We start from the raw sequence: 22,666 nt of genomic DNA on the forward strand, positions 1-22,666 counted from the left end.
AAATCAATTATCATTTTAATAGATATCAGTGTTTGACTCATTCATATCATTCTATTAATAGACTGATGTGCTAAAAGTAATATTAGAGTCTTTTCACATAAACTGAGATGATAAAGCAAACAGTCTTGTGCCAAAAAAAATGATAATAGGAACATTATAGCTGTAATAAATCAGAGCACTTTGGATACCTAAAGTACATTTGAAGGCAAATACTTTTGTACTTTTACTCAAGTGAAAGTGTAAAGGGAGCACTTTTACTTTTACTGGAGTCAAATTTTTATCTCTACTTTAACTCAACTACATGTTTTGAGTACTTCCTCCAGCACTGTCCTTTTTGTACTACACTACATTCCCCTACTCCAGCTCTTAAAAACATTTTATTCAGTAAATTTGTTAAAATTAAAGCTGCGTTTTACTTTTACTTGAGTAGATTTTACAACCGGTAGCTTTACATGTACTTAAGTTAAAAAAAAAAAAAAATTAAAGTAATATTTTATTACACTTTTCGACGGGTGTTCCTATTAAAATGGACATCGAGTGTATATATAGTAAAGTTTGATACATTTATCTCGATTTTATTTATTTATTTAGTAAAATAACTATCATTGCAGAACAGGGATGAAAGAAAAAAAAGTGTCATCCAAAAAAAAAAAGGACGTGTCTCCTGGCCAGAAGGTGGCAGTACGTTCCCGATAGTGTTTCCGGTCTGTGCTTTAAACTTCCGGTGCTGCTCTTTCAGGCTCTCTTCGGCTAACCTAATCCAACATGGTGGGTACTTGACGTTTTTGCTGTCGCTAAAATCTGCTTTAATCCTCTGTGAATCTGCACACTGGAACGCTGTTAGGTATTTAATCGTTTAGGGAAAGCGTTTTGGTGTTCGGATTGGTGAATATTAAAAGTGTGTCGGGTTTAATTGTAATGAAAATAAAATAATGTAATCGCGTCAGTCCCGTCGCAGGAAAGACGGTCCCTGTTTCTTCTACTGTTAGCGAACATGGAGGAGAAATGGGAGGCACTCTGTTATACGTGCTTCATTGTTTTGAAGAATTTTCTTATTGTTAATTTTTTTGTTGTATTTTCTAGTTTGTGGTATTTATTTAAAAACCGGTTTTAGTTTAACAGGAAGCTGTAAAATTATCCCTTGTTGGTTAACACCTTGTAAGTAGCTACATTATTAGCTATGAATTATACAATTAATCATTTTGTCACTGCTTTTAAAAATCCTCTAAATGTGTTTCTAGCATGTTTTAAAAGCATGTAACTGTAGAGTGACACCAAATGGCTGCAGAATTAGTTCAGTTCACTTCCTGGATACTAGTGTACGACTGTTGTTTGATGATGGTTTTTCTTCTTCTGTGTTTTCTGATGGACGGCTGCACCCGTTTACTGTCCGTAGGGCCGCGTCAGGACAAAGACGGTGAAGAAGGCCGCTCGGGTCATCATCGAGAAGTACTACACCCGTCTGGGCAATGACTTCCACACCAACAAGCGTGTGTGTGAGGAGATCGCCATCATCCCCAGCAAGAAGCTCCGCAACAAGATCGCTGGGTGAGAGATCGGTCCCCGGTGTCACGAGTGTCTCTGTATTGACAAGTCCCTGTATCGAAAGTGACCGTGGTTTCTGGTTGCCAGGTCATTGATACTACAGGGAGAGAAAACTGAAAGTCTTTCCCGTGTTTGCTGGACACCGTGTTCTTGTCAAACCCTGTATCTTTCACACACACGTCATCGTGATGTACCTGCTTTTCCTCCCTGACCGGGATCTTTGACTTTATGATAAATTTCAAAACGTGTCGAATGTATTCATTTTGTTTGGTCAAATTTGTCCGAACGAATCCTATTCAATCGTCTGTCTATAAAAACTCATGGTTTGATTTGCATCAATGTTTGAAAGAGATCTCTAGGATTTATAAAGCCCACTTTGAGAACTACTCATCTAAAACAGTGGTCCACAACCCCCGGGCTGCGGACCGGCACCGGTCCGTGGGTCAAGTGGTACCGGGGCGCACGGCGGAAAGAATGCATAACTTGCATTATTTCTGTTTTATTTATGATTCTAAACGATTATTTATTTAGGAAAATTACCGGATTCTCTCCACCACATCTGTCTATGACTCACTCTGGATGCATGTCAAGATGTTTGCCTTGGTCACGTCTTACCTCCATCCGCTACCTTCTTAAAGGGGCTGCTCCGGCCGCTAACACTTAATACATTACAGCTAAATCTAAAAACGAAACCCCCAAGCTGACAAAATAAACAAAAAACAGCACAGTGGATTCATGATTATTATATTTAGAAAATACCAGTTTTTATGCCGGTCGTATCATTTTATTGTTTTATTTATCCGCCTCTACTAATGGTCCCCTGGTTGTCTAGTGGTTAAGATGCAGCGCTCCCACCGCTGCGACCCGGGTTCGATTCCCGGTCAGGGAACCATCCCCAGCCACTCTCAGTGCCGGTCCCAAGCCCGGATAAATTGGGGAGGGTTGCGTTAGGAAGGGCATCCAGCGTAAAACGTGCCAAATCAAACGTGCGGAGGATCCGCTGTGGCAACCCCTAACGGGAGAAGCCGAAAGAAAGTTTATTTATCCGCCTCTACTTAAAGGCCGGTCCGTGAAAATCTTGTCTGACATTAAACCGGTCCGTGGCGCAAAAAAGGTTGGGGACCACTGATCTAATGAGGAGCTGAGCTTTTCAACTGACCAAAACCATAAACACTTTCAAATTAACGTTTCTTTTTCCCCCTGAATAAAAACTCTGTTCAGTTGAGATGTTTTCTGACCACATTTCTAATGCTAATGTACCAAGAAAAGCTCAAAGAAAGCGTTATAAAGTCTAAATTACATGTTGATACATATTTGACTTTTTGAGTTTGCACCTAAACTGCTCTTGAAGATGAATGAAGAAATGAAACACTGTATTGTTACTGTGCAGGTATGTGACCCATCTGATGAAACGTATCCAGAGAGGGCCAGTCAGAGGCATCTCCATCAAGCTGCAGGAGGAGGAGCGTGAGAGGAGGGACAACTATGTCCCAGAGGTATGTTTTTTTTGTTAGTTTTTTTTGCCCCACTGGATCGTTTTTACGTCTTTTTTTACACCTGGTTGATTTGTGCGTCTTGACTCTAGATCACAGATGTTTATACGTGTAGTCAAATGCTTCTGTGATGACAGCGGGAAATATTATTGCTTTATCACGTGTTAATGTGAATTTTTATGCATGGAATTTATCAAGGTATCGAAAAATCATGACCATTGAGCGTGTCGTTCACAGACCACATGCGCTACCTGTTAAAGATCAGGAAGACATGGATTTAGACGTCTAGATAATCCATATAGATAACCAAATGTAAATGCGGCCTTATTCATCTGCTTCTAAGTTACATTTTATTGTCTTGATCATGGCAGATCATTTATCAGGGCATTCAGGTTCTTAATCATTGGGGAAAAAGAATGATACTCTATTCACTTATATAGAGTTGTGCTAGGACCAGTTATGAGCAAAAGGAACAAAGTGGCGGTTGCAGTGGAGATGGTTTCGGTTGAAGTTTGGTTATTTATCTTTGTGGTGGTTGAAGAAATCCTCTCGTCTTAGTATGACATTTCTTCTCGTCTTAGTATGACATTGAGACACGTGTAGATTTGAGGTGTCTCGTGCATCGGTATTTTGAGTCAGGTCTCATTCAAAACCAAACCTCAAGGCGAATAGTGGTTTTATTGTGGATTTTATTGTGCATAGACGTGTTTTTTAAACAGAACAGGCTGCGCACTGGGTTCGGTTTAAACTCTGAAGTGGAACATATCTGATATTGTGCACAATGTCCAACATTGATTCTTTACAGATTTAATTCTGTAGTTTTTAAGTTAAATCACAAACTTGAGTCTTTCAGCACCCAAATTGAACCCGTTGGACTCGTGGCTGATCGTAAAGGACACTTTCTGAATCAAAACTACTAATTTCCTGAACTTAGTTTTTGAGATTCGTCTTCAGCCCTATTCCGACGGGACTAGTTTTCCAAACGACGTTTGAGTTAGAATTTTTTTCAGCCGACGTCTGTCATTTCATGTATGGATTCGGACGGGACTAACATCTCCGTGTTTATTGCAGAGGTAGGAGTGTCTGTGTTTTACATGTGGGCGTTGCACAAGACCTCTACATCCATTATTGGTGCGCAGAAAGCAGAAATTTGAATACCGGCACGCTAGGGTTAGTACGGTAGTTCACGTTGACCAAAACACACAAGTAAACGTGTTTTGGAAAAAAAAAATTTCGTCAATCACAGACATTCGCATTCGGACGGGATTAGATTTCTCAGAGGAGCGCCGAGTTTGCTAAAAAAAACAGTAGGTAATTTGCTCTGGAATTTTTAGAGGTCGTGTGAGAAAAAGACAGACATGGCAGATTTGGACGGGATTAAGATCACAAAGTACCTCTGTGAAACAGAAATTTCTCTAACGACCCCCTGTAAAACCAGTCCCGTCCGAATAGGGCTTTCGATGCATTTGGATCGACGACTGAAGGATAATGGGGGAAGGGCCAAGTGGTCTCATTATGGGTTTTCAGGCAAAACATGAGTAAGCATGTTGGTTTCACTTGCCTTGTAGGCTTGCTATTTGCTAGTTTTTTTTTTTCGCCTACATAAATGTTCTGTCCAATTTAGGATTTTAACCCTTTAGCCTGGTCTTGTTTGAGTGAAAAGAATAACATCTCCAGTTGGATGCTGAGTGGACATGTTTAGTGTGAAGACTTGGGATGCTGTAATGTGTAAAAATCATTTTTTATTGGACACTGCTTTAAAAGTAGTATCCTGACTGTTCATTTTATTTAATACATGTAGTCCCTGATTTACGATGGAGATGCGTTCCGACTAAATTTGAAAATATAAAATGTCGAGACATGACCTAACATACCCAGGAGTCTTAGAGAATAATCGGTGCATAATTTAGCAAAACAGATTTCAGGAAAGTCAAGGAAAGGGAAAGTTGGTATAGATAAATATCGATTTATTTATTTTATTCCAAGATGTGGATTTTTGGTTGTTTTTATTGTCCTACATCACATATCACTGATGTGATCTGTATCACACCCCAGTTTGCTCAGAGTAAATGCATTTGCCCATGGATCCATTTTATTTATTTATTTATTCTCCCACCACCACCACCTAGATCACTATTATATATTTTTGAGACACGGTCTCAAATTTTGTGTATTTTTTTAATTAACCTATAGGAATATCAAGTTTTACTGAATTTCAGCTCCCCTAATGGGAGAAACCGAAAGACGACGACGACTGAATTTCAGCTCCATTTCTATTCCTGTTGCAACAGCATAAATTGTAACTACCACTGAGTAGAAGTGAAGATCTCTTTGGATAAAGTTTGTAATTACAGTGGCAATAATAGTCAGCACATATTTTCTGCTTATATTTATTAATCTAGTGTGTGAAAGCATGGATTCTCTTCGAGTGCAGAACTTTGATCACAGTTGTGATGTGCTGATTGTACAGTGCCATTTCTTTATGCAGAAATATCCAGAAATCATTGACTTGTGCATTATTGAAAATGTGTGGTGGTTGATGCGGCTTTTGATTTTCATATGATTTACTTGTAGATGTAGGGCGTGAGATGCACACACAGTGGTTTTGGTATTAGCTGGGTGTTTGGATATCATGCATGTATCGAGGCAGATGGTCAGTAAATCCGCTCACGGTTGAGCAACTAATCCCAGATTATAGAATTGCAGTTGGACGTGTGTGTAATAATTTAGCTCCAATGCAGACCCTGTATCGAAAGTGACCGTGGTCTCTGGTTGCCAGGTCATTGATACTACAGGAAAAGAAATCTGAAAGTCTTTCCCGTGTTTGCAGGATTGTTTTGTTCCTGTCAAACCCTGTATCTTTCACACACACTTTTTTTTTTTACTGTCAGGCTCCTGGAGTCCTGATATCTCCTGGATATTTATTGCGTTCCCTGCTCTCAACAAGATTCAACCTGATCTCGTCAAAACGAACAAGTGTCTTTAGCAGGCAATTCATTTTCACTAAATTGTAATATTTCTCTCTACAGGTTTCTGCTCTGGACCAGGAGATCATTGAGGTGGACCCTGACACCAAGGAGATGCTCAAGCTTCTGGTATGTTTAATTTCAGCTTATGAAAGGAAGTGGTGTCCTGGGAGACCCTGTATCGAAAGTGATCATGGTTTCTGGTTGCCAGGTCATTGATACTACAGGAAGATAAAATTGAAAGTCTTTCCCGTGTTTGCTAGACAACGTGTTCTTGCCAAACCCTGTATCTTTCACACAAATAGTCTGCACACGTCATCGTTACTTAACCTTTTTTTTTTTTTTGAATGACTATAAAGACCTCGGATGCCATTTTCAAAGGAAATGTTTGAAAAATGCCTCTTGTGGATTTACTCAGTTGTGTGTGTTTTGACAATGAAGCTGAAGCTCCTCAGCACACAGACTATTTACACACCCTGATACCATTTTGTGTTCAGGAGTCGAGTTATTGACTTAAGTATGGCAGCAGGAAAAAACCTTAACTATGAAACATAATTAAAAAAATTCAGTTCCAGAGAACATCAAATAGAAACACTTGGTATTAGTTTTCCAAATGTCTTCATGTAGTAATATTTTATTCAGGTAGCCATATCCAGGTCCAATTTAGTAGTTCAGAAATTAAATCTGAACCGAACATACTGGTAGCTGGTAGTTCTCATGCAGTATTGGGGGTATCTCCTCTTTCGGCTCGTCTCCGTTCTTTGTACATGTAATCATTTTTTATTTTATTTTTTTTGACACTGTCCTGATGTTTGCTCTACAAATCTGACGTCAATCATGTTACCGAGATAAAATTGCATAAGTCTGTGGTCTATAATAAATTTTGTATGCATTAATGCACTAGAAATCCTTTAATGTCCTCTGCAGGCTCCTGTAGCTTAAATATTGACCTGTTGTCGACTCTGATCGTGCTCTCAATATATCTGATATTTCAGATTAACCCGAGAGATACAGAAGATAATTAAGTCAGGAGTTACTGATTACAGGACCGTTTGGATTTATGATAATAAATGTCTTATTTTTAATTTAAGCGGCTTGGACAGAACCTGGATTTCCTTGATTCCTTTTCATAAGTTGTGGTTTACAAATTTTGTGTGTTTGTCTTGCAGGATTTCGGCAGTCTGTCAAACCTGCAGGTCACCCAGCCAACAGTCGGCATGAACTTCAAGACCCCTCGAGGAGTCTAGGTGTTTGTAATATATCTCATAATAAAACTCTGGAAAACAAAGAGCTCGAGTCTGTTTGCTGGTTTATTTTAGACTTGCGCTGTGACGTCTCCTCTGAAATCTAACGATGCACCACAAACACTTCTCTGAAAGGGGACTTGGCCCTAATAATTCACTTTAATGAGTGTGTGAGATGTTCTGCCTGCCTTAAAGTTTCTGGGATTAAAGAGTCACCTCTGCATCTTACAGAAGACGGAGACACTCTGGTGGTACACATTTATACCTTGCTTTAAAAAGGTAAAAAAAATTTATCCAATCGGTTTCCTTGAATGAAGTTTTTAAATTCAGGTTTCTGAGCAGGAGGTTAAACTGGTTCTATGGTGCAGGTGTGATTAGAGCAGAGGTCAACTGACCTTGTTATTAATTAGACTGATGTCTGACCTGATCTGTGTACAGCAATAAGCCATAACATTAAACACACCTGCTAAATATTGTGCAGTTCCCCATTCTGCTGCCAAAACACCAAATTGTGAGCAGATCTTTAAAGTCTTAATGGTTGTGAGGTGGGTGTTGAACTTTTGTTCATCCCACAAACTCCTGTTCAAATCAAAATCTGGGCAATTTGAAGGCAAATTCGACACTTCAAGCTGCTTTTCAGGTCATTTAAACCTTTATTTTGCCAGTGTAGTAGTGTGCATTATCCTGCTGATACACATCACCTGCCTGAAGCACTGCTTTATGGCTTGTCACCAGGATAATGCCCCTCTTTCATGCTACAAAAGTGGTTCAGGAATGGTGCTTGGCACGACAAATGGCTCAATTGAAATCTGGGGAATTTGGAGGACAAGGCGACACCTCATGTTCCTCAAACCTTTTCCAGAACAATATTTTGAGTTTTACTGCCACTGCCTTTAAACAGGTTTGGACAGGTAATGCATGTTAAAGTAGCACCCACCCATGTGTTGCCCACGGCCTCCTACTGCATCCACTGGTTTGCCTTCTATGTATTGGGCATCCTGGTGCCTGCCTTTCTGAAGGACCCAAGAATTTGACTGCCTACATGATTCACATACCTACCAGTCTTCTGTTCATCACAATGAGGCCCAAAAAGTGACTCTGATCCTTCTGCATTTTTGTCATGGCTGATTGGTGTAACTCCGGGGTGTCCAATCTTTTCCACACGGGGGCGATGTTTGGTGCAGGTTTTCTTCCAAACTGAGAAAATTCTACGTGTTTGAATATGATCCTTTTCATTTCCACTGACTATCAGGTGTGGATTTGCTTTGTTGGAATGAAAGTCTGCACTCACACCAGCCCTTTTTTTTTTTTTAAATATAAAGACATGTAAATGATGTTCCAGGACATGTTGTGCAAACAAGAACAAGAAAGTCCAATTCTGCATTTCCTGTCGGTGGATATTGTTTGGGACTCCTGTGCCACACTGCACTGGGATCTGTGCCCTTTTTTCCTTTTTAACACACCATTTAATGTAGATCTTCGTCCCATTAGAGGTTTATCCTGAGGAATACCAGAGTGAGTCCTAATGAGAAAGTAGATCGTGAAGAAAACGTGCACAGTGAAGTGTTGAAAATGTGACCGAGAGCGGAGAAAAAAATGAGCCATTAATTTATAATTTTATTAAATCTGTCAATGAAAAACAGACAAGAGATGAAACTGAATGTTGGGGAAGAACAGTCAGCGTGGCTAAAGTGAGAGATCAGGAGCTTTTGGTGCAAAAATTCACTATTATTGCAAAAATGTTTGATCAAATTTGATCAGCATCACACTAGTCCATACAGAGCAGCACTGTTCACTCTAATGAAGGAGGGAGGAAGAGAGAGAGAGGGAGAAAGATGACTAAATTAAAAAAATAGAACGAATGGCAATAATAATCATCATAATTACAAAAGCAATTAAAACATCTCTAAACGGACAAAACACAATCACCTCAATAATAAGACGATATTCTGTCACCGTCACAACATCAGAAGTTCTTTTTATTTATGTATTTTTTCCATATTGTTTTTAAAAATACTTCACCATCTACTTATACTTTTTTTATTGCGAAAATAGGTGATGGGAGATGGAGCTGGAGGGTGGAAGAGGGTCGTTGGCACTGAAAGCGAGCTGTAGTGTGTGTGGGTTGTGTCTCACACACGCTCCAGCAGGTAACTCCATACAACGAGGCTCCTCCCTTACTTAAGATGTTTCGCACTGGAGTAGATGTGGGGGTTGTAGAACGCTCTGCAGCGCTCCATACACTGATCATAATCCCTGAACAAACGCAAGCGCAACCTCAGAACTGGACTGATATGGGGCTTCACCTGATGGTCACGTGATGATGCTGTGGAGAAAACTTTTTTTTTTACGTTTTATAATGGTAGGAAGCATACATGTTAGAAACAGTTGTGGAATGCTTAAAGAGTACGGCCCAATGAGAACCTCGCCATCGAGGTTTCGACCAGTTTTTCTTTTTTTCTTTTCTAAAACAGCTGAATGAAACGAACGAGAGTGAAATGCACACACTTCTCCTTTCCTTCAGGTTCTCCACGCTTTTGTGAGCTCAGAGAAACACCACAGAGAATTGAAGTCACAGACTTTTTGTTTTCCTCCTTCATTTCACACACACTATTCTGTAGTTAATCCGGAGAGAACGGTGCGCCTTTCTGTGTTCGGAGTCTCCTGTGTGTCTGCATGAGCCTGAACAGTGACATGCAGCCCTGATGGAGGGAGGTGGTAGATTTTGGGGTTGAGAGAGGGCTGTAAACAGGTCTGTGGCAGAACTTTGGCTCAGGGGGCTCTGTCTCTGTAAGGGGAAGACAGGCTGAGAGAGAGAGAGGGGGGTATAGGGGTAGAGAGAAGGAGAGAGATGTGAAAGAGATGGAGAGATATTTCCATCCGGAAAGGTAATAGCTGTAACACTGGCATGCGTCCATCTTGATCGGTTCCACCAGCTCACAGTGACGATGATGTATGAGGTCCCTTGATGTGTTTGGAGCCAATTGGAGTTTGAACACTGGAGCATTGAGGCAAAGCAAACACAGTTATTTTGAAGGTAGTTCAAGGAAAGTTTGGCTTAAAAAAAAAAAAAAAAAAAACTAAAATTTTAGCCTGAACATTAAGGACACTGATTTGGTTATAGACTATAATCTTCTAAATCTGTTTAATGCTCATTCATCCATCCATCCATCCATTCAATCCTTGGTAACCAGTTAATACTGGTCACGATGGGTCCATGGTCGATCCAAATCTGGAATACACTTTATACACACATTCATACATTTTTGAAAGTCTAGGGGTAAATTTATCAGTACTGTGTGTGGGAAGAAACCCATGTGGACAAAGAGAGCGTGTGGAACTTCACACAGACACTAACCCGAGCTAAGGGATCGACCCGGGGACCCTGGAGCCGGCTGCTGTGTCTCACAATGCTTATTTTGATTCGACACATTTACACTCCATTGCTCTTCCATTGCATATTTCTTTTCACATCATTTTTACAGGATACAAAACATCACACCAGTCATTTATCTGAAAAATGGAATCCGAATTAATGAGCAGCACTGTGTGTTGTGTTTGTGTTTTGTGTGTGTGTGTGTGTGTGTGTGTGTGTGTGTGTGTGTGTCTGAAGGTGCAAAAGAGTGGACAGTCAATGCAAATTTCCACCTGTAGTAGCTCACGCCGACATGGTCCAGTCTTACATTAGTCCACACACAAACCCTTACTTTCCCATTCTCTCTCTCTCTCTCTCTCTCTCTCTCTCTCTCTTTCTCTCTCTCATTCTCTCCTTCTCTCTCCCTCTCATTCACTGTCTCTCTGACCTCTTTCTCCCCCCAGACTGAGAGCAAGATGCAGTTCCAAAGCCTGCCACTAGGGGGAAAGAGCTAACATCGGAAAGGTGCTACGAGTTCAGCCACGGATGATTGAGGCAGTCTCTTGCAGAGGCGCGTTTTTCTGGAACCATCTCCAGCATGGGCAACAAGAAGTTTGTGAAGTGGCTGGCGTCCTCGGGTGACCAGCCGTACTTCTCCACCAGGACGTCGAACAGAGACCAGGGCTTTAATTTAGTGATGTGCCGCAACTCACCTACAGAGAGAAACGAAGAGAAAACTGGATTTACTTTACAGAATTTACTCGTGATGAAATGATGTTTTGAATAACAACGTCTGGGTTTTTTTTTTGTCTGCAGATGGTCCACAGTGCTGTCGGCAATCAGCAAACTACGCTGAGCCTGTGCGATGACTCTCTTATTATATGACCCAAAAAGAACACAATGACCAGTAAAAGATATAAACTGGTATCAGCGACACGACCATTATTCCTGCTAATCCACTGATCCGCTCTAATATTTAACATTCACAATTTCACAATGGGTCACTTTTAAACCTGTCGAATGTCTGCGCAAATACAAATGGCAGTAGGGATATTGACATAAAATGATATATCGCTAACATCAATTAGACGATATTTTGCTGACTCCTAAAATTTTCGATATGCTACATACACTCTGTGTGGTGGTCAGTTCACAGCAGTGACAGAGATTAATCTTTTTCAATATGCTTAAATGTATTTGTGTGCATCATCTTTTGAGTCTAATTCATACTTTTAATCAGTCAGTTAGAATAATAAGACATTTTGGCTGTATTTAATATTTCAGTATGAATATAATATACATTTTATAATATAAATCTAAATAGCTGTTTTTTTGTTGTTTTTTTGGGGCTGAGGCACTTTTCGTATGATATTGATTCACTATATTAATTACACATTTTCTGCCTCCACATCTAGAAATTTGTGATCATTCGAAATGCAGTTTAATAGACTGAATCATGCAGCGAAATAACGCACTCTAAATGCACACACGCGCGACTCTAACCTACTCAACTTCATCATGTAATGAATGAATGCACTCTGTAAGTGCGTTTTGTTTGTCAAATCGCACATCGTTGAAACATCGATTACGATATTATCTTAGACGGCCATGTTCTTACGTTTATTATGTCATTACATCATTATGAAAAGAACCGGGTTCGCGAGGAACAGATTTTTTTTTATGTATCCCTGCCCCTCATGTATGGTTAATCCTGAAATTTAGCACGATCTAACAAATGTCCTGTGTTAACCTTTTCAAACAATCTTGCGTTACAGCCGTTTAAGTAAATTAGGCTTAATTTAGGGTTGATTGGCATGTGACAGCCATATTGTTTTCAAGTTTTTGATTGTTTTTTTAGGTCTCCACTATTGTGTCTAACCTGAAATCCAAATAGCTTTTGCACATAAGGCAAAATCTAAGTGAGGGGAGAAAAATAGCTCTTTTTACAGCGCAGTTCTCGGTGGGACGTGCGGTTCTGAAAAAAATGGGCCAAGAAAAAAGATTCGGTTTTTGTATCACCATCGGGCCTATTGTCTGTCTCTTTTTGTACTTGAGTACTGGGGGCTAAACTGCATCTTTCCTTCAAATTGACTGTTTCTATATTTTGTGGTATTTGTTCTCCATACTGTTTTAGTAATAATAGTAATAAGACAAAGAAATATCCTAGAAAATGTGATAGGTTTCTAGAACCTTTGGTGCTTGGACCCCAAACAAGACTTTTCTGATTCAAATGAACACCAGGATTAATTAATAAGCATCAGTTTTCAGCACCTACACAGTATTTACATGAGAATTCTGCTATTGGTATCAGATTTGAGGTGAAAAAAAAAATGTTAGTGTTTGATTTTACAGGCCTCGGAGTCGGGGAACCTCACTAGTTTCTGCTCCAAAGGTAGAAAATAATGTGCTTCTCAAAAATGACAGCAGTGGAGCATTTGATTTGGTGGTTGGTTAAATTTATAGAATAAATCAAACTTGACTTGTGTGCACGAGGCAAGCCAGCAAAGTGAAAGATTTCCAAGCTTGTGCTTCCTGCTTGAAAAAGTAAATACATTTTTTAATAACACTACATAAATATTAACATCATATTTACATAGCAAAAGAAAATTGATCCCGTATGATTCTACTTTGGTGCATGTTCACTCTGTTGATATAATGAAATTTTAGATTTGCCCTGAAGTTATTTAATACAATAATTACCGTCAATGAAGTGCTGAGGAAATGCAAAGCAGGAACGCTTCCAGGAACTGTATAGTACTTCATCAGGATTATCCAGGAGTTCCAAAACTTGTAAATTTAAGAACATCAAAAGAGTTTGAAGACTGGCCTTGTCCTTCAGCCCTGCCATCTAATATTTTGTTTTCCTAATCAGTCCTAATCAGATACACCGATCAGGCATAACATTCTGACCACCTGTCTAATATTGTGTTGGTTCCTCTTCTGCCAAAAACAGCCGTGACCCATCGAGCATTAACAGCATTAACTTCTTCAGCAATTTGTGCTACAGGAGCTCGTCTGTTGGATCGGACCACACGGGGCAGCCTTCGCTCTCGCGTGCATCAAACCTTGAAGCACTTTTGATGTATACTGACCACTGCAGACTGGGAACAGCCCAAAAGAGCTGCAGTTGTGGAGATGCTCTGACTCAGTCGTCCAGCCATCACAATTTGGTCCTTTTCAAATTCGGTCAAATCCTTACGCACCCCTATTTTTCCTGCTTCTAACACATCAACTTTGAGGACAAAATGTTCACTTGCTGCCTAATAATATTCCACCCACTAACACGTGCCATGATAAAAAATAATCAGTGTTATTCACTTCACCGGTCATAATGTTATCATTTTTATAATGTTATGCCTGTTCAGTGTATGTGATTTTGTACATGGAATGCTGGGACTCCTGTCTTAATGTTTTCTTCAATTTCTCTAAGATTTGGTTCCTGTACAGCTGAAGATGAGGAGCTCTATTACCTTTCTTTGAGAAGAACTCACGGCTGTATTTCCCTGCAGCGATGACTTTACGTGGGACTTTCCCCAGCAGCTCCATAATCAGAGCGATGTGGTCTGACCACCACACACACACATACAAACACACAAGCAACAAAACACACACGTAGACATGAGTAAATCATGCACACACACTTGTGCAGGAGGACGAGTAGATGCATGGCAGTTTAGCTCGTGAACAGACAGATACGATTCCCGTAAAGTCCTCAAATTCAAATTAGTGGCGAATTTGCTAACAGCTAACAGATACTGTCTGTATCGAGTGGGACTGCGCATGTATTCGTCCTCCCCAAGTGCTCCTACAGCTACCTCTCCGGTTGAAGAACTCCCGAGAATATTTTCCAGATAGAGCAAAGTGGCGTGGAATACAGCCCAAGAGCTCTATGATGTGGGCTATGTGATCTACAGAAGCAGAGGCAGAGGGGAGAAGAAAAAGTAGATGTACAGGGAAAACAGTGCAGAAGTATGGATGACATGATGAGAAGAGAAAAGGGAGGAGGAGGAGGAGGAGGAAGAGGGAGAGGAATTAGAGAGAAGACAGAAAGACAGAGTTAGTGATAAAGTATAGCGATAAACACAGATTAACTGGAGAAAACATACAGAGTAACATTCCCCATGCTTAGCTTAATTTATACAAGCCATTAATTGAGTCCAGTCCTCCAGCATCATGCTATTTATAGACATGTGTAAGACGCTGTTTTGGGTGTGATGCTGAGGAAATAGTGCAGAGAATCAACTTGATGAGGATGAGGAAAAAAAATACATGGCCTACAGGGAAAATTGGCCCAAAACAATCTGATCTGAGATGGGATCTCATACATTTCTGTTGCTAAATTTCTACATTTGGGTTTGTTGCAACCTAACACATTGCACTGAATGTGCACTGAAAATTGCCTGAAATTCCTTGGTTAGGTTCCACCAAACAGCCATTTCTGATCAGGTAATTTTTACTATGCTAATATTTCGCTGCTGTATCATTTTGGGCTTGTGATGATGGAGCAACAATTACTAAAGCAATTAGTAATTAGTAGCATAACTCTATATTTCACTTTCTTTTTCTCATCCTCTTTTTCCTTTTACAATACTGAGGCTCTGATAGCTTTGACCTTTTCATGATGAAATAGTTTAATCCAGGTAAGCATGGACAATGTTCCCTGACACCCTGGTCAAGAAAATATGATCATATAACCCCAATCTTATCGTCCCTACACTGGGTTCCTGTTAATTTTCAAATCGACTACAAACAACTGCTACTTATTTAAAAAACACTAAATCGTTTAGCTCCCATGTATCTATCCAGTCTTCTAACACGCTACAATCCGTCACGCTCCTTGAGATCTCAAAACTTTGAACTTCTAGTAGTTCCTAGAATAGCAAAGTCCACTAAAGGTGGTAGAGCATTCTCACATTTAGCTCCTAAACTTTGAAATAGTCTTTCTGACAGTGTTCGAGGCTCAGACACACTCTCCCAGTTTAAGTGCAGATTAAAAACTCTTTTTAGCAAAGCCTACACATAACAAACATCACATCATAACCTTGTGCTCCAGAACATATGATCACATGCACATTATCAACTTGTGCTTGTTAATATTATGAACAGCAGCTACGCTAATTCCTCTCCACTGCTTCTCTTTCTCTACCCATCCTGAGGCATCCTGAGGTTACCCCAAATCCAGTCACATGCCACCTCATGAAGATTATGGACCGTCAAAAAAGTAGATGCCAACCCCGCAAACATCCCGAACCATCTAGAGACGTACCATCGGCATTAAGATTCCACTTCATATAAAGTTTCATTTCGGACCTTTTCAAATCGAGGCTCTGGCATGGAGGAGTTGGTGTTAGATATATAATGATCTCAGATGTTGAGTTGCTCAGTAGCTTCTGGTTCCACAACGTTAACTGACTGTATAAGACTTTAGAAAGGACATTACTCATAATCACTCATGTTACTGCTCATGTTAGTTCTCACTCTTGATACTTTTGATACTGGTTCCTCTCATGGTTCATTCATCTAAGGGAGTTTTTCCTTGCCTCAGTCGCCCCCTGGCTGCTCATCAGGGATAAATACACATCAAGTACTTTAATTCTTAAGTTCTGTAAAGCTGCCTTCAGACAATGTCCATTGGGAAAAGCGCTATAGAAATAAACTTGAACTTGAACCCTCTACATTTCTATTTCTCTTCCTAACAGCAGCAGCCACTATCACCAGAGACACTGCTCAGATAATCACAAGTAATCACTGCTACTATGTAGTAATAATAATGATAACATTAATAATTCTCTCGGTGGGTTGAGGACGGGGCAAGGGCAAGCGTGGCAAAGGGGCAGAGGCGCTCACTGGCGCCCCCAGCTGTTTGTGCCCTAGCCGACCGCCTATTTTACCCATGCCTAGAAACGGTGCTGATCGAGCGATGAGAAATTAAAGGATATAGAGTATGTGTGTGGTTAGAATGCATGGGGTTCGAAAAGACTGAAAGGTTGAGATTGAGTTAAAAACAATGGAGGAGAATGGGTGAGACTGAATTAACGTTTGGCTAAAAGAAAGGAAAGGGTGAAATGAGGAACTTAGTGATGAATGTTAGTTAGAGAAATCTTAGAAACCGGGCACATAAACTTTAAATTTACAATTTAATTCTACAATTATATACACTCAAATACTAGCCAGAGAAGTAAAAATGTGGTACAGCAGTAAATAATTAGCAAAACCATGCTATAGCAGCACAACCGTAACCAAATGAATGTAGTAATATATGTATTAATATATTAATAGTAACAAAACATAATTGTGAGCTGAGATTTACCTTCATCACGCGAATAGTCCTCTCCTGAATGTGGCTCGAATAGATAGTCTCCAGTCGCGAGCTCAAACGCCTGAATGGGACAGAAACAGGAGCGTTAAACAGCCTCTAACTGAAGCACGATTAATGTCTGACACATAACCGCAGTCCAATTATTGAACTGCTATGTATTCACAAATCTTAAATTACATAGCTATTATATGAAAGATTTATTCCGGACTATAAAAAAAAGCTTATTTCTAGTTTTAGTTCTATTTCTTCTGGTAATCCCTGTAAAAAGAAAAATACATATAAAAGTGTATCAACACATCCCTCTTAAATGGTGTGCATACAATTCTGAATTTACAGCAAACAGATCAGATTTAAGGAGATAATTATTTTTTTGTAATATAATAAAAAATAATACATTATCCAGTTTTGAAGCACATAAAGGGAAACTTTCTTATGAAACACAAGATTTCTATACAGCCATTTTGTTATTATGAAGATGATGTACAAGGGTAGGCATAATAGAATTATTCAGAAAAACATATAACTTAGATAAATTCATGCATATTCAAATGTCTGTTAAATCTTAAAACACACTTGACTTCTTATATTAAAATGAAGTGTGAGAAGGAAGGAGGGATAATTATAAAAGAGGAAGAGTGGACAATAATATGGAGGTGTCAATGGAAATGCTCCAAGTCACAAAAATGGAGAGTTTTGGTGGAAAAACTTGATATGACATTTTATTACATCACCTCAGAAAGTACACTATAGTTGCAATTTTTTCGTATGTGGGAGAAACTTTGGAATCAAAACGCAACCCTTTACCATGTTTTCTGGTACTTCTATGTTATTATGGACTATTGGTGAAGAATGCATATTGCTTTACAGGATATTTTTAAAAGTATAATACCTTTTGAGAGTAAAATCCTTCTTTTTGGAAAACAAATACCCCAGAAATGGTTAAAAGTAGATAAATATTGGATGAATATATTGCTGATTGCTGTTGGAAAGAGTTTTACCCAAAAATGTTTGTCACAGGAGAGTCCTTCACTGAATGCAATGGATGGAAATCAAAATGGATGTTTATAAAATTGAGCAAATAAGAGCATTTGTAAATCATAAACTAAAACAATTCGCTTTGTACTGGGAAACATGGACCAAATATGCTCTTATAGACCTGATTAAATTTTTTAAAATAAAAATTATGGTGTAAAGACGTGAAAGATCACTCCCTACAGCATTTGTACTTTTTTTTTCTTTTTTCCATCAATATTTCTGATGAGCATATGTCCAGTGAACAAAAATGTAATGTGTATATCTACAGTACAGACCAAAACTTTTGGTCTGTACTGTATATATATTATATATACAGTACAGACCAAAAGATTATATTATATATATATATATATATATATATATATATATATATATATATATATATATATATATATACACAGTACAGACCAAAAGTTTGGACACACCTGCTCATTCAAAGAGTTTTCTTTATTTTCATGACTATGAAAATTGTAGAATCACACTGAAGGCATCAAAACTATGAATTAACACATGTGGAATTATATACATAACAAAAAAGTGAACTGAAAATATTTCATATTGTAGTTTCTTCAAAGTAGGCATCAAGAGAATGCCAAGAGTGTGCAAAGCAGTAATCTAAGCAAAAGGTGGCTACTTTGAAGAACCTACAATATGACATATTTTCAGTTGTTTTACACTTTTTTGTTATGTATATAATTCCATATATAATTCCACGTGTTAATTCATAGTTTTGATGCCTTCAGTGTGACTCTACAATTTTCATAGTCATGAAAATAAAGAAAACTCTTTGAATGAGAAGGAGTGTCCAAACTTTTGGTCTGTACTGTATATATGGGAGTATTCTGGTATGTTAACGTGCGGGTATAGATGTACATGTGTTCATACATAAGTGTATTCAGTTGTATTATGTCTGACGTACATCTGATAAAAATGTATCTTTTTTTCCTTTGATAAAAAGGTGTATCAACAATCTGATCCAGTTAGTGATAAATTTGCTACAAGGTTATGCTTCAATATAAAACACAGCTTATACGTACAGAAGCTTAAAGCTTTAGTATTAGAAACATACCATCACGTCCCCCCATAATAAATATGAGCAGTTATTAATAAGCATCACATAAATTAGAGCTAGTTTTGTAGCCTGAGGAGACTCAGTTGAGAGCCAGTTATTTCACATCTGGGACATGCGACATGCATTTTCCTGCCAGCTATTGATTAAGGCTCTGCGAGAGGCTTGAATGTTTTTGTAAGTCGGAAGAAGGCTAATTATGGTAATTCTGGGATGACTTGACAGTACGTTTGCCTTATTATCATGTACAAAGACCATCAGAAAGAGACGATCAGATATCACTTATTCGTTTTGACAGCTCCAGGGATTGACAAGGAGAATATAAAAAGCTGGATAGATCTAACTGATCAGTGTTTGTGTTTCTGTTCTATTGGCTGATGCAAATATAGTCCTGTACTAGTTCTGCACACTGTAATGAACATGCACACATAGACTCGGTTTATTGCTTACCATACAGGCAGTGCTCCAGATGTCTGCAGGAGTGCTGTAACCAGCTCCAATCAGGACCTCAATGGAGCGGTACTGCCGTGTCTGAATGTCTTCTGTGAAGTGCTTGTGCTGGAAACAAAAGAGAATCAGTGATTCGGCACCGTCTGAGACAAACTAGCAGACACTGGACTTTCAATAGTATTAAATAGTTATCTTTTAAATAAGGTCTCACACTCATACTCACTTTGTGTGACTGATCTGTACAAACAGGAATCAACACACATCATACACTTCGCACACCCATGATTCAGTACCACATTTAAATACCGCAAAATGTTTACATGCCGTTTTTGCACATCTGGGATTGCTGCTATTTGTTCTTTTTTTTATTTATTCTGTCCACAATTTTTTTTGCCACTGTTCACGTTATCTTGATTGCTGCTAATTGTTTATTTGCACAATATTCTGTTTATATTTTTGTGCTACTGTTCACCTTATTTTGTTACGACAGGTTTACTGGCAGAGCTATTTTGTGTTTTGTGTATTGTCTTGCACTGTCCTGTGTTGTCTTGCACTGTCTTGTGTTGTCTTGCACTGTCTTGTGTTTTGTGTATTGTCTTGCACTGTCCTGTGTTGTCTTGCACTGTCTTGTGTTGCACTGTCTTTTGTTTTGTGTATTGTCTTGCACTGTCTTGTGTTGTCTTTCTGCACTGTTTGCACCAAGTTGCACACATGCACTTTATTTGGCAAGTATTTTTCTACTAGTTCTTGGCCCTGTTTTTTTCTGTTTCTGTGACTGTTGTTTTATGTTGTTTCATGTAGCACCGGGGTTCTGGAGGAACATTGTTTCATTTCACTGTGTACTGCGTCAGCTATATATGGTTGAAATGACAATAAAAGCTACTTGACTTGACTTGACTTGATGAAGTATTTTGTATATACACTCAAAGTATTTATTTATTTATTTATTTATTTTACATGCATTTCTTCTCACATCATGTTCAATGTGTCACCAAGTTTTATGTGGACACTCATAGATGTACCTGCGTTTATGTGGGTGGAGTGACATAACAACAAATGTGACATCTAACGTTTCATTTTTAAACCCATTTTAGCTCCAAATTTACAGCCACTTGGTACCCTCTTGACACCTTTGGTCAAAAACTCTGTCCACACATCTTTTAAACCCACACGTTGAACTTGAAAATAAAGAAATAGCGCAAAAAAGCGTGCTCCCTTTCCTTAGGCCTTGCTGTAAATAAAACTACATTTCAGTGCATTTTTCCAGCATTTTTAAAATACAGTATAGACAACAAGGCTGGTTTGAGAGCAATAACAAATGGAATGGAATGTACAAGATGTTGTGCAGAAATGCTGTATCATGCAGAATGACTGCATTACATAACAGCATTTTCCACCTCATCCCACAGATGCTCAAGAGAGTTAAGAGCTGCAATCTGTGCAGGCCACTGAAGAAATGTAAACTCGCTGTTATGTGCTTGAAACACTCTGTGGTAATACGCTATCAAGCTGGACGTGTGCATAGCTTAAAATTATGACGTTCTGATACTTTTATCAGCATAATATGTACAAGCTTTTTCCAATCCTGTTTTGTTTATTCATTTTCTGATTAAATGTTCTAGTGACTAATTTTGACTTCTCAATATGGTTATTTGACTACAGTTTAAGTTTATTTTTACAGATTCTTAAGCGAATTCCCCCCGGATTGGATGCCAGTCCATCACATGACACTATTCATATATAAATTCCATGGTGGATGAAGTACACAAAGCATGTAGTTGAGTTAAAGTAGAGATCCACTCTATATATTACTGCAGTAAAATTTTAAGTGCTCCCTTTAAACTTTTAATTGAGGATAAGTACAAAAGTATTTGTCTTTAAATGCAATTAAGCATCCAAAGTACAATAATTTATTATGGCTATAATGTTCCTATTATCAATTTTGTCACCAGACTCTTTGCTTTATCAACTTATTAATAAGTTTATCAATAAGTTTATGTGAAAAGACTCTAATATTACTCTCAGCACACCATCTATTAACAGAATGATATTAATGATTCAAACACTGATTAATATCCATTTAAATAATCATGAGATAAAATCTTTTCAACTACTTAAAAAAAGCACAAATAAGGCCACGGGTGTTGTGACAAGTTCGAGTCAGGAGTTTCTTCCATCATCAGATATCGGCTGCCCTGATTTCCAAATATCGGCACCGGCCAAAAAAAACCCATATCGGTCAACCTCTAGTTTCTTCCACATTTTAATCCTCTGAAAATGTTCTGTTTGCTGTTGAACTGATGCTGAACTGTATGTTGGTAAAAAATAGACACCACCAAGCAGCGATCAAAACAAGTTCAAAACAGAGTCTGAGCTCTACCCTGATAAATACCCTCTTAAATAAAAATGAACGACTGATTCCGCAAAATGTAGTTGAGTGAAAGTGAGATATTTGACTGTGAAATGTAGTGAAGTTAAAGTAAAATCTCCCCAAATAAAAAGAAATTACTTTAGTACAGTAACTAATTACATTTACTTCATTACTGTCCACCAGTGATCTTTGAAAGATGCCTTTATTACTTTGTCAGATTCAAGTATACACACTTAATTCTAATATGCATACTTACATTTCTAGTATGCACTCCTAAATTTCTAGTTTGCACACTTAAAATTCTAGTATGCACACTTAAATTTTAGTATTCACCCTCAAATGTTGAGTATACACACTTAAAATACTAGTATGCATACTTAAATTTCTACATACTAGAAGTTTGAAATAGATGCTGCCAGTGATGGATGAAGTACACAAACCATGTAGTTGAGTTAAAGTAGAGATACACTTGGTAAAATATGACTCCAGTAAAATTAAAAGTGCTCCCTTTAACCTTTTGATTGAGTAAAAGTACAAAAGTATTTGTCTTCAAATGGACTTAAGCATCCAAAGTACAATGATTTATTATGGCTATAATGTTCCTATTGTAAATTTTGTCACAAGACTCTTTGCTTTATAACTCAGTTTATTTGAAAAGACTCTTATGTTACTCTCAGCACACCATCTATTAATAGAATGATTTTAATGATTCAAACACTGATTGATATCTATTTAAATGATTATGAGCCCAAAACCTTCTTTTTAACTACTTAAAAAAAAAGCACAAATAAGGCCACGGGTGTTGTGACAAGTGCAAAT

At 38.4% G+C, this 22,666-nt stretch overlaps 2 protein-coding genes and 3 non-coding genes across 9 annotated transcripts in view; 4 read left to right on the forward strand and 1 right to left on the reverse strand.

Moving 5' to 3' along the window:
• The first annotated feature begins 678 nt into the window (after positions 1 to 678).
• zgc:114188 (40S ribosomal protein S17-like) lies at positions 679 to 7,292 on the forward strand. The gene is made up of 5 exons (XM_046860124.1): positions 679 to 768; positions 1,397 to 1,548; positions 2,936 to 3,041; positions 6,068 to 6,133; positions 7,174 to 7,292. Exons 1-5 carry the CDS (start codon positions 766 to 768, stop codon positions 7,249 to 7,251), a joined length of 405 nt encoding a protein of 134 aa, XP_046716080.1. The 5' UTR covers positions 679 to 765; the 3' UTR covers positions 7,252 to 7,292.
• On the forward strand, positions 1,596 to 1,721 carry LOC124392997. Its single transcript, XR_006927270.1, has one exon. It is a non-coding gene; the product is annotated as a small nucleolar RNA SNORA71 (small nucleolar RNA).
• On the forward strand, positions 5,781 to 5,907 carry LOC124392996. The gene has a single exon (XR_006927269.1). It is a non-coding gene; the product is annotated as a small nucleolar RNA SNORA71 (small nucleolar RNA).
• Positions 6,179 to 6,304, forward strand: LOC124392998. The gene has a single exon (XR_006927271.1). It is a non-coding gene; the product is annotated as a small nucleolar RNA SNORA71 (small nucleolar RNA).
• A 3,069-nt stretch (positions 7,293 to 10,361) lies between the features above and the next one.
• srpk2 (SRSF protein kinase 2) overlaps positions 10,362 to 22,666 on the reverse strand; it is an 83,107-nt gene continuing 70,802 nt past the window's right edge. For 2 of the 5 annotated variants that reach the window (XM_046858665.1, XM_046858666.1), the window contains 5 exons: positions 19,477 to 19,584; positions 16,914 to 16,983; positions 14,074 to 14,166; positions 13,304 to 13,390; positions 10,362 to 11,316 (listed from right to left, as the gene is read on the reverse strand). In XM_046858665.1, coding sequence (XP_046714621.1) covers positions 11,132 to 11,316; positions 13,304 to 13,390; positions 14,074 to 14,166; positions 16,914 to 16,983; positions 19,477 to 19,584 — 543 coding nt within the window. In that variant the 3' untranslated portion in view covers positions 10,362 to 11,131. Of the gene's footprint in view, positions 11,317 to 13,303; positions 13,391 to 14,073; positions 14,167 to 14,418; positions 14,512 to 16,913; positions 16,984 to 19,476; positions 19,585 to 22,666 lie in introns of all 5 variants that reach the window. The other 3 variants (XM_046858668.1, XM_046858667.1, XM_046858669.1) reach the window with 3 other exon arrangements.

This window comes from Silurus meridionalis, chromosome 10 (assembly GCF_014805685.1).
Source record: "Silurus meridionalis isolate SWU-2019-XX chromosome 10, ASM1480568v1, whole genome shotgun sequence".
NCBI classification, from domain to species: Eukaryota; Metazoa; Chordata; class Actinopteri; order Siluriformes; family Siluridae; genus Silurus; species Silurus meridionalis.

What these genes read in the sequence shown, in the direction of transcription:
- zgc:114188 (XM_046860124.1), top strand. An exon ending in CTCCGCAACAAGATCGCTGG is followed by an intron (nt 1,549 to 2,935) that starts GTGAGAGATCGG and finishes GTTACTGTGCAG; the next exon opens with GTATGTGACCCATCTGATGA. An exon ending in AGGAGATGCTCAAGCTTCTG is followed by an intron (nt 6,134 to 7,173) that starts GTATGTTTAATT and finishes TTTGTCTTGCAG; the next exon opens with GATTTCGGCAGTCTGTCAAA.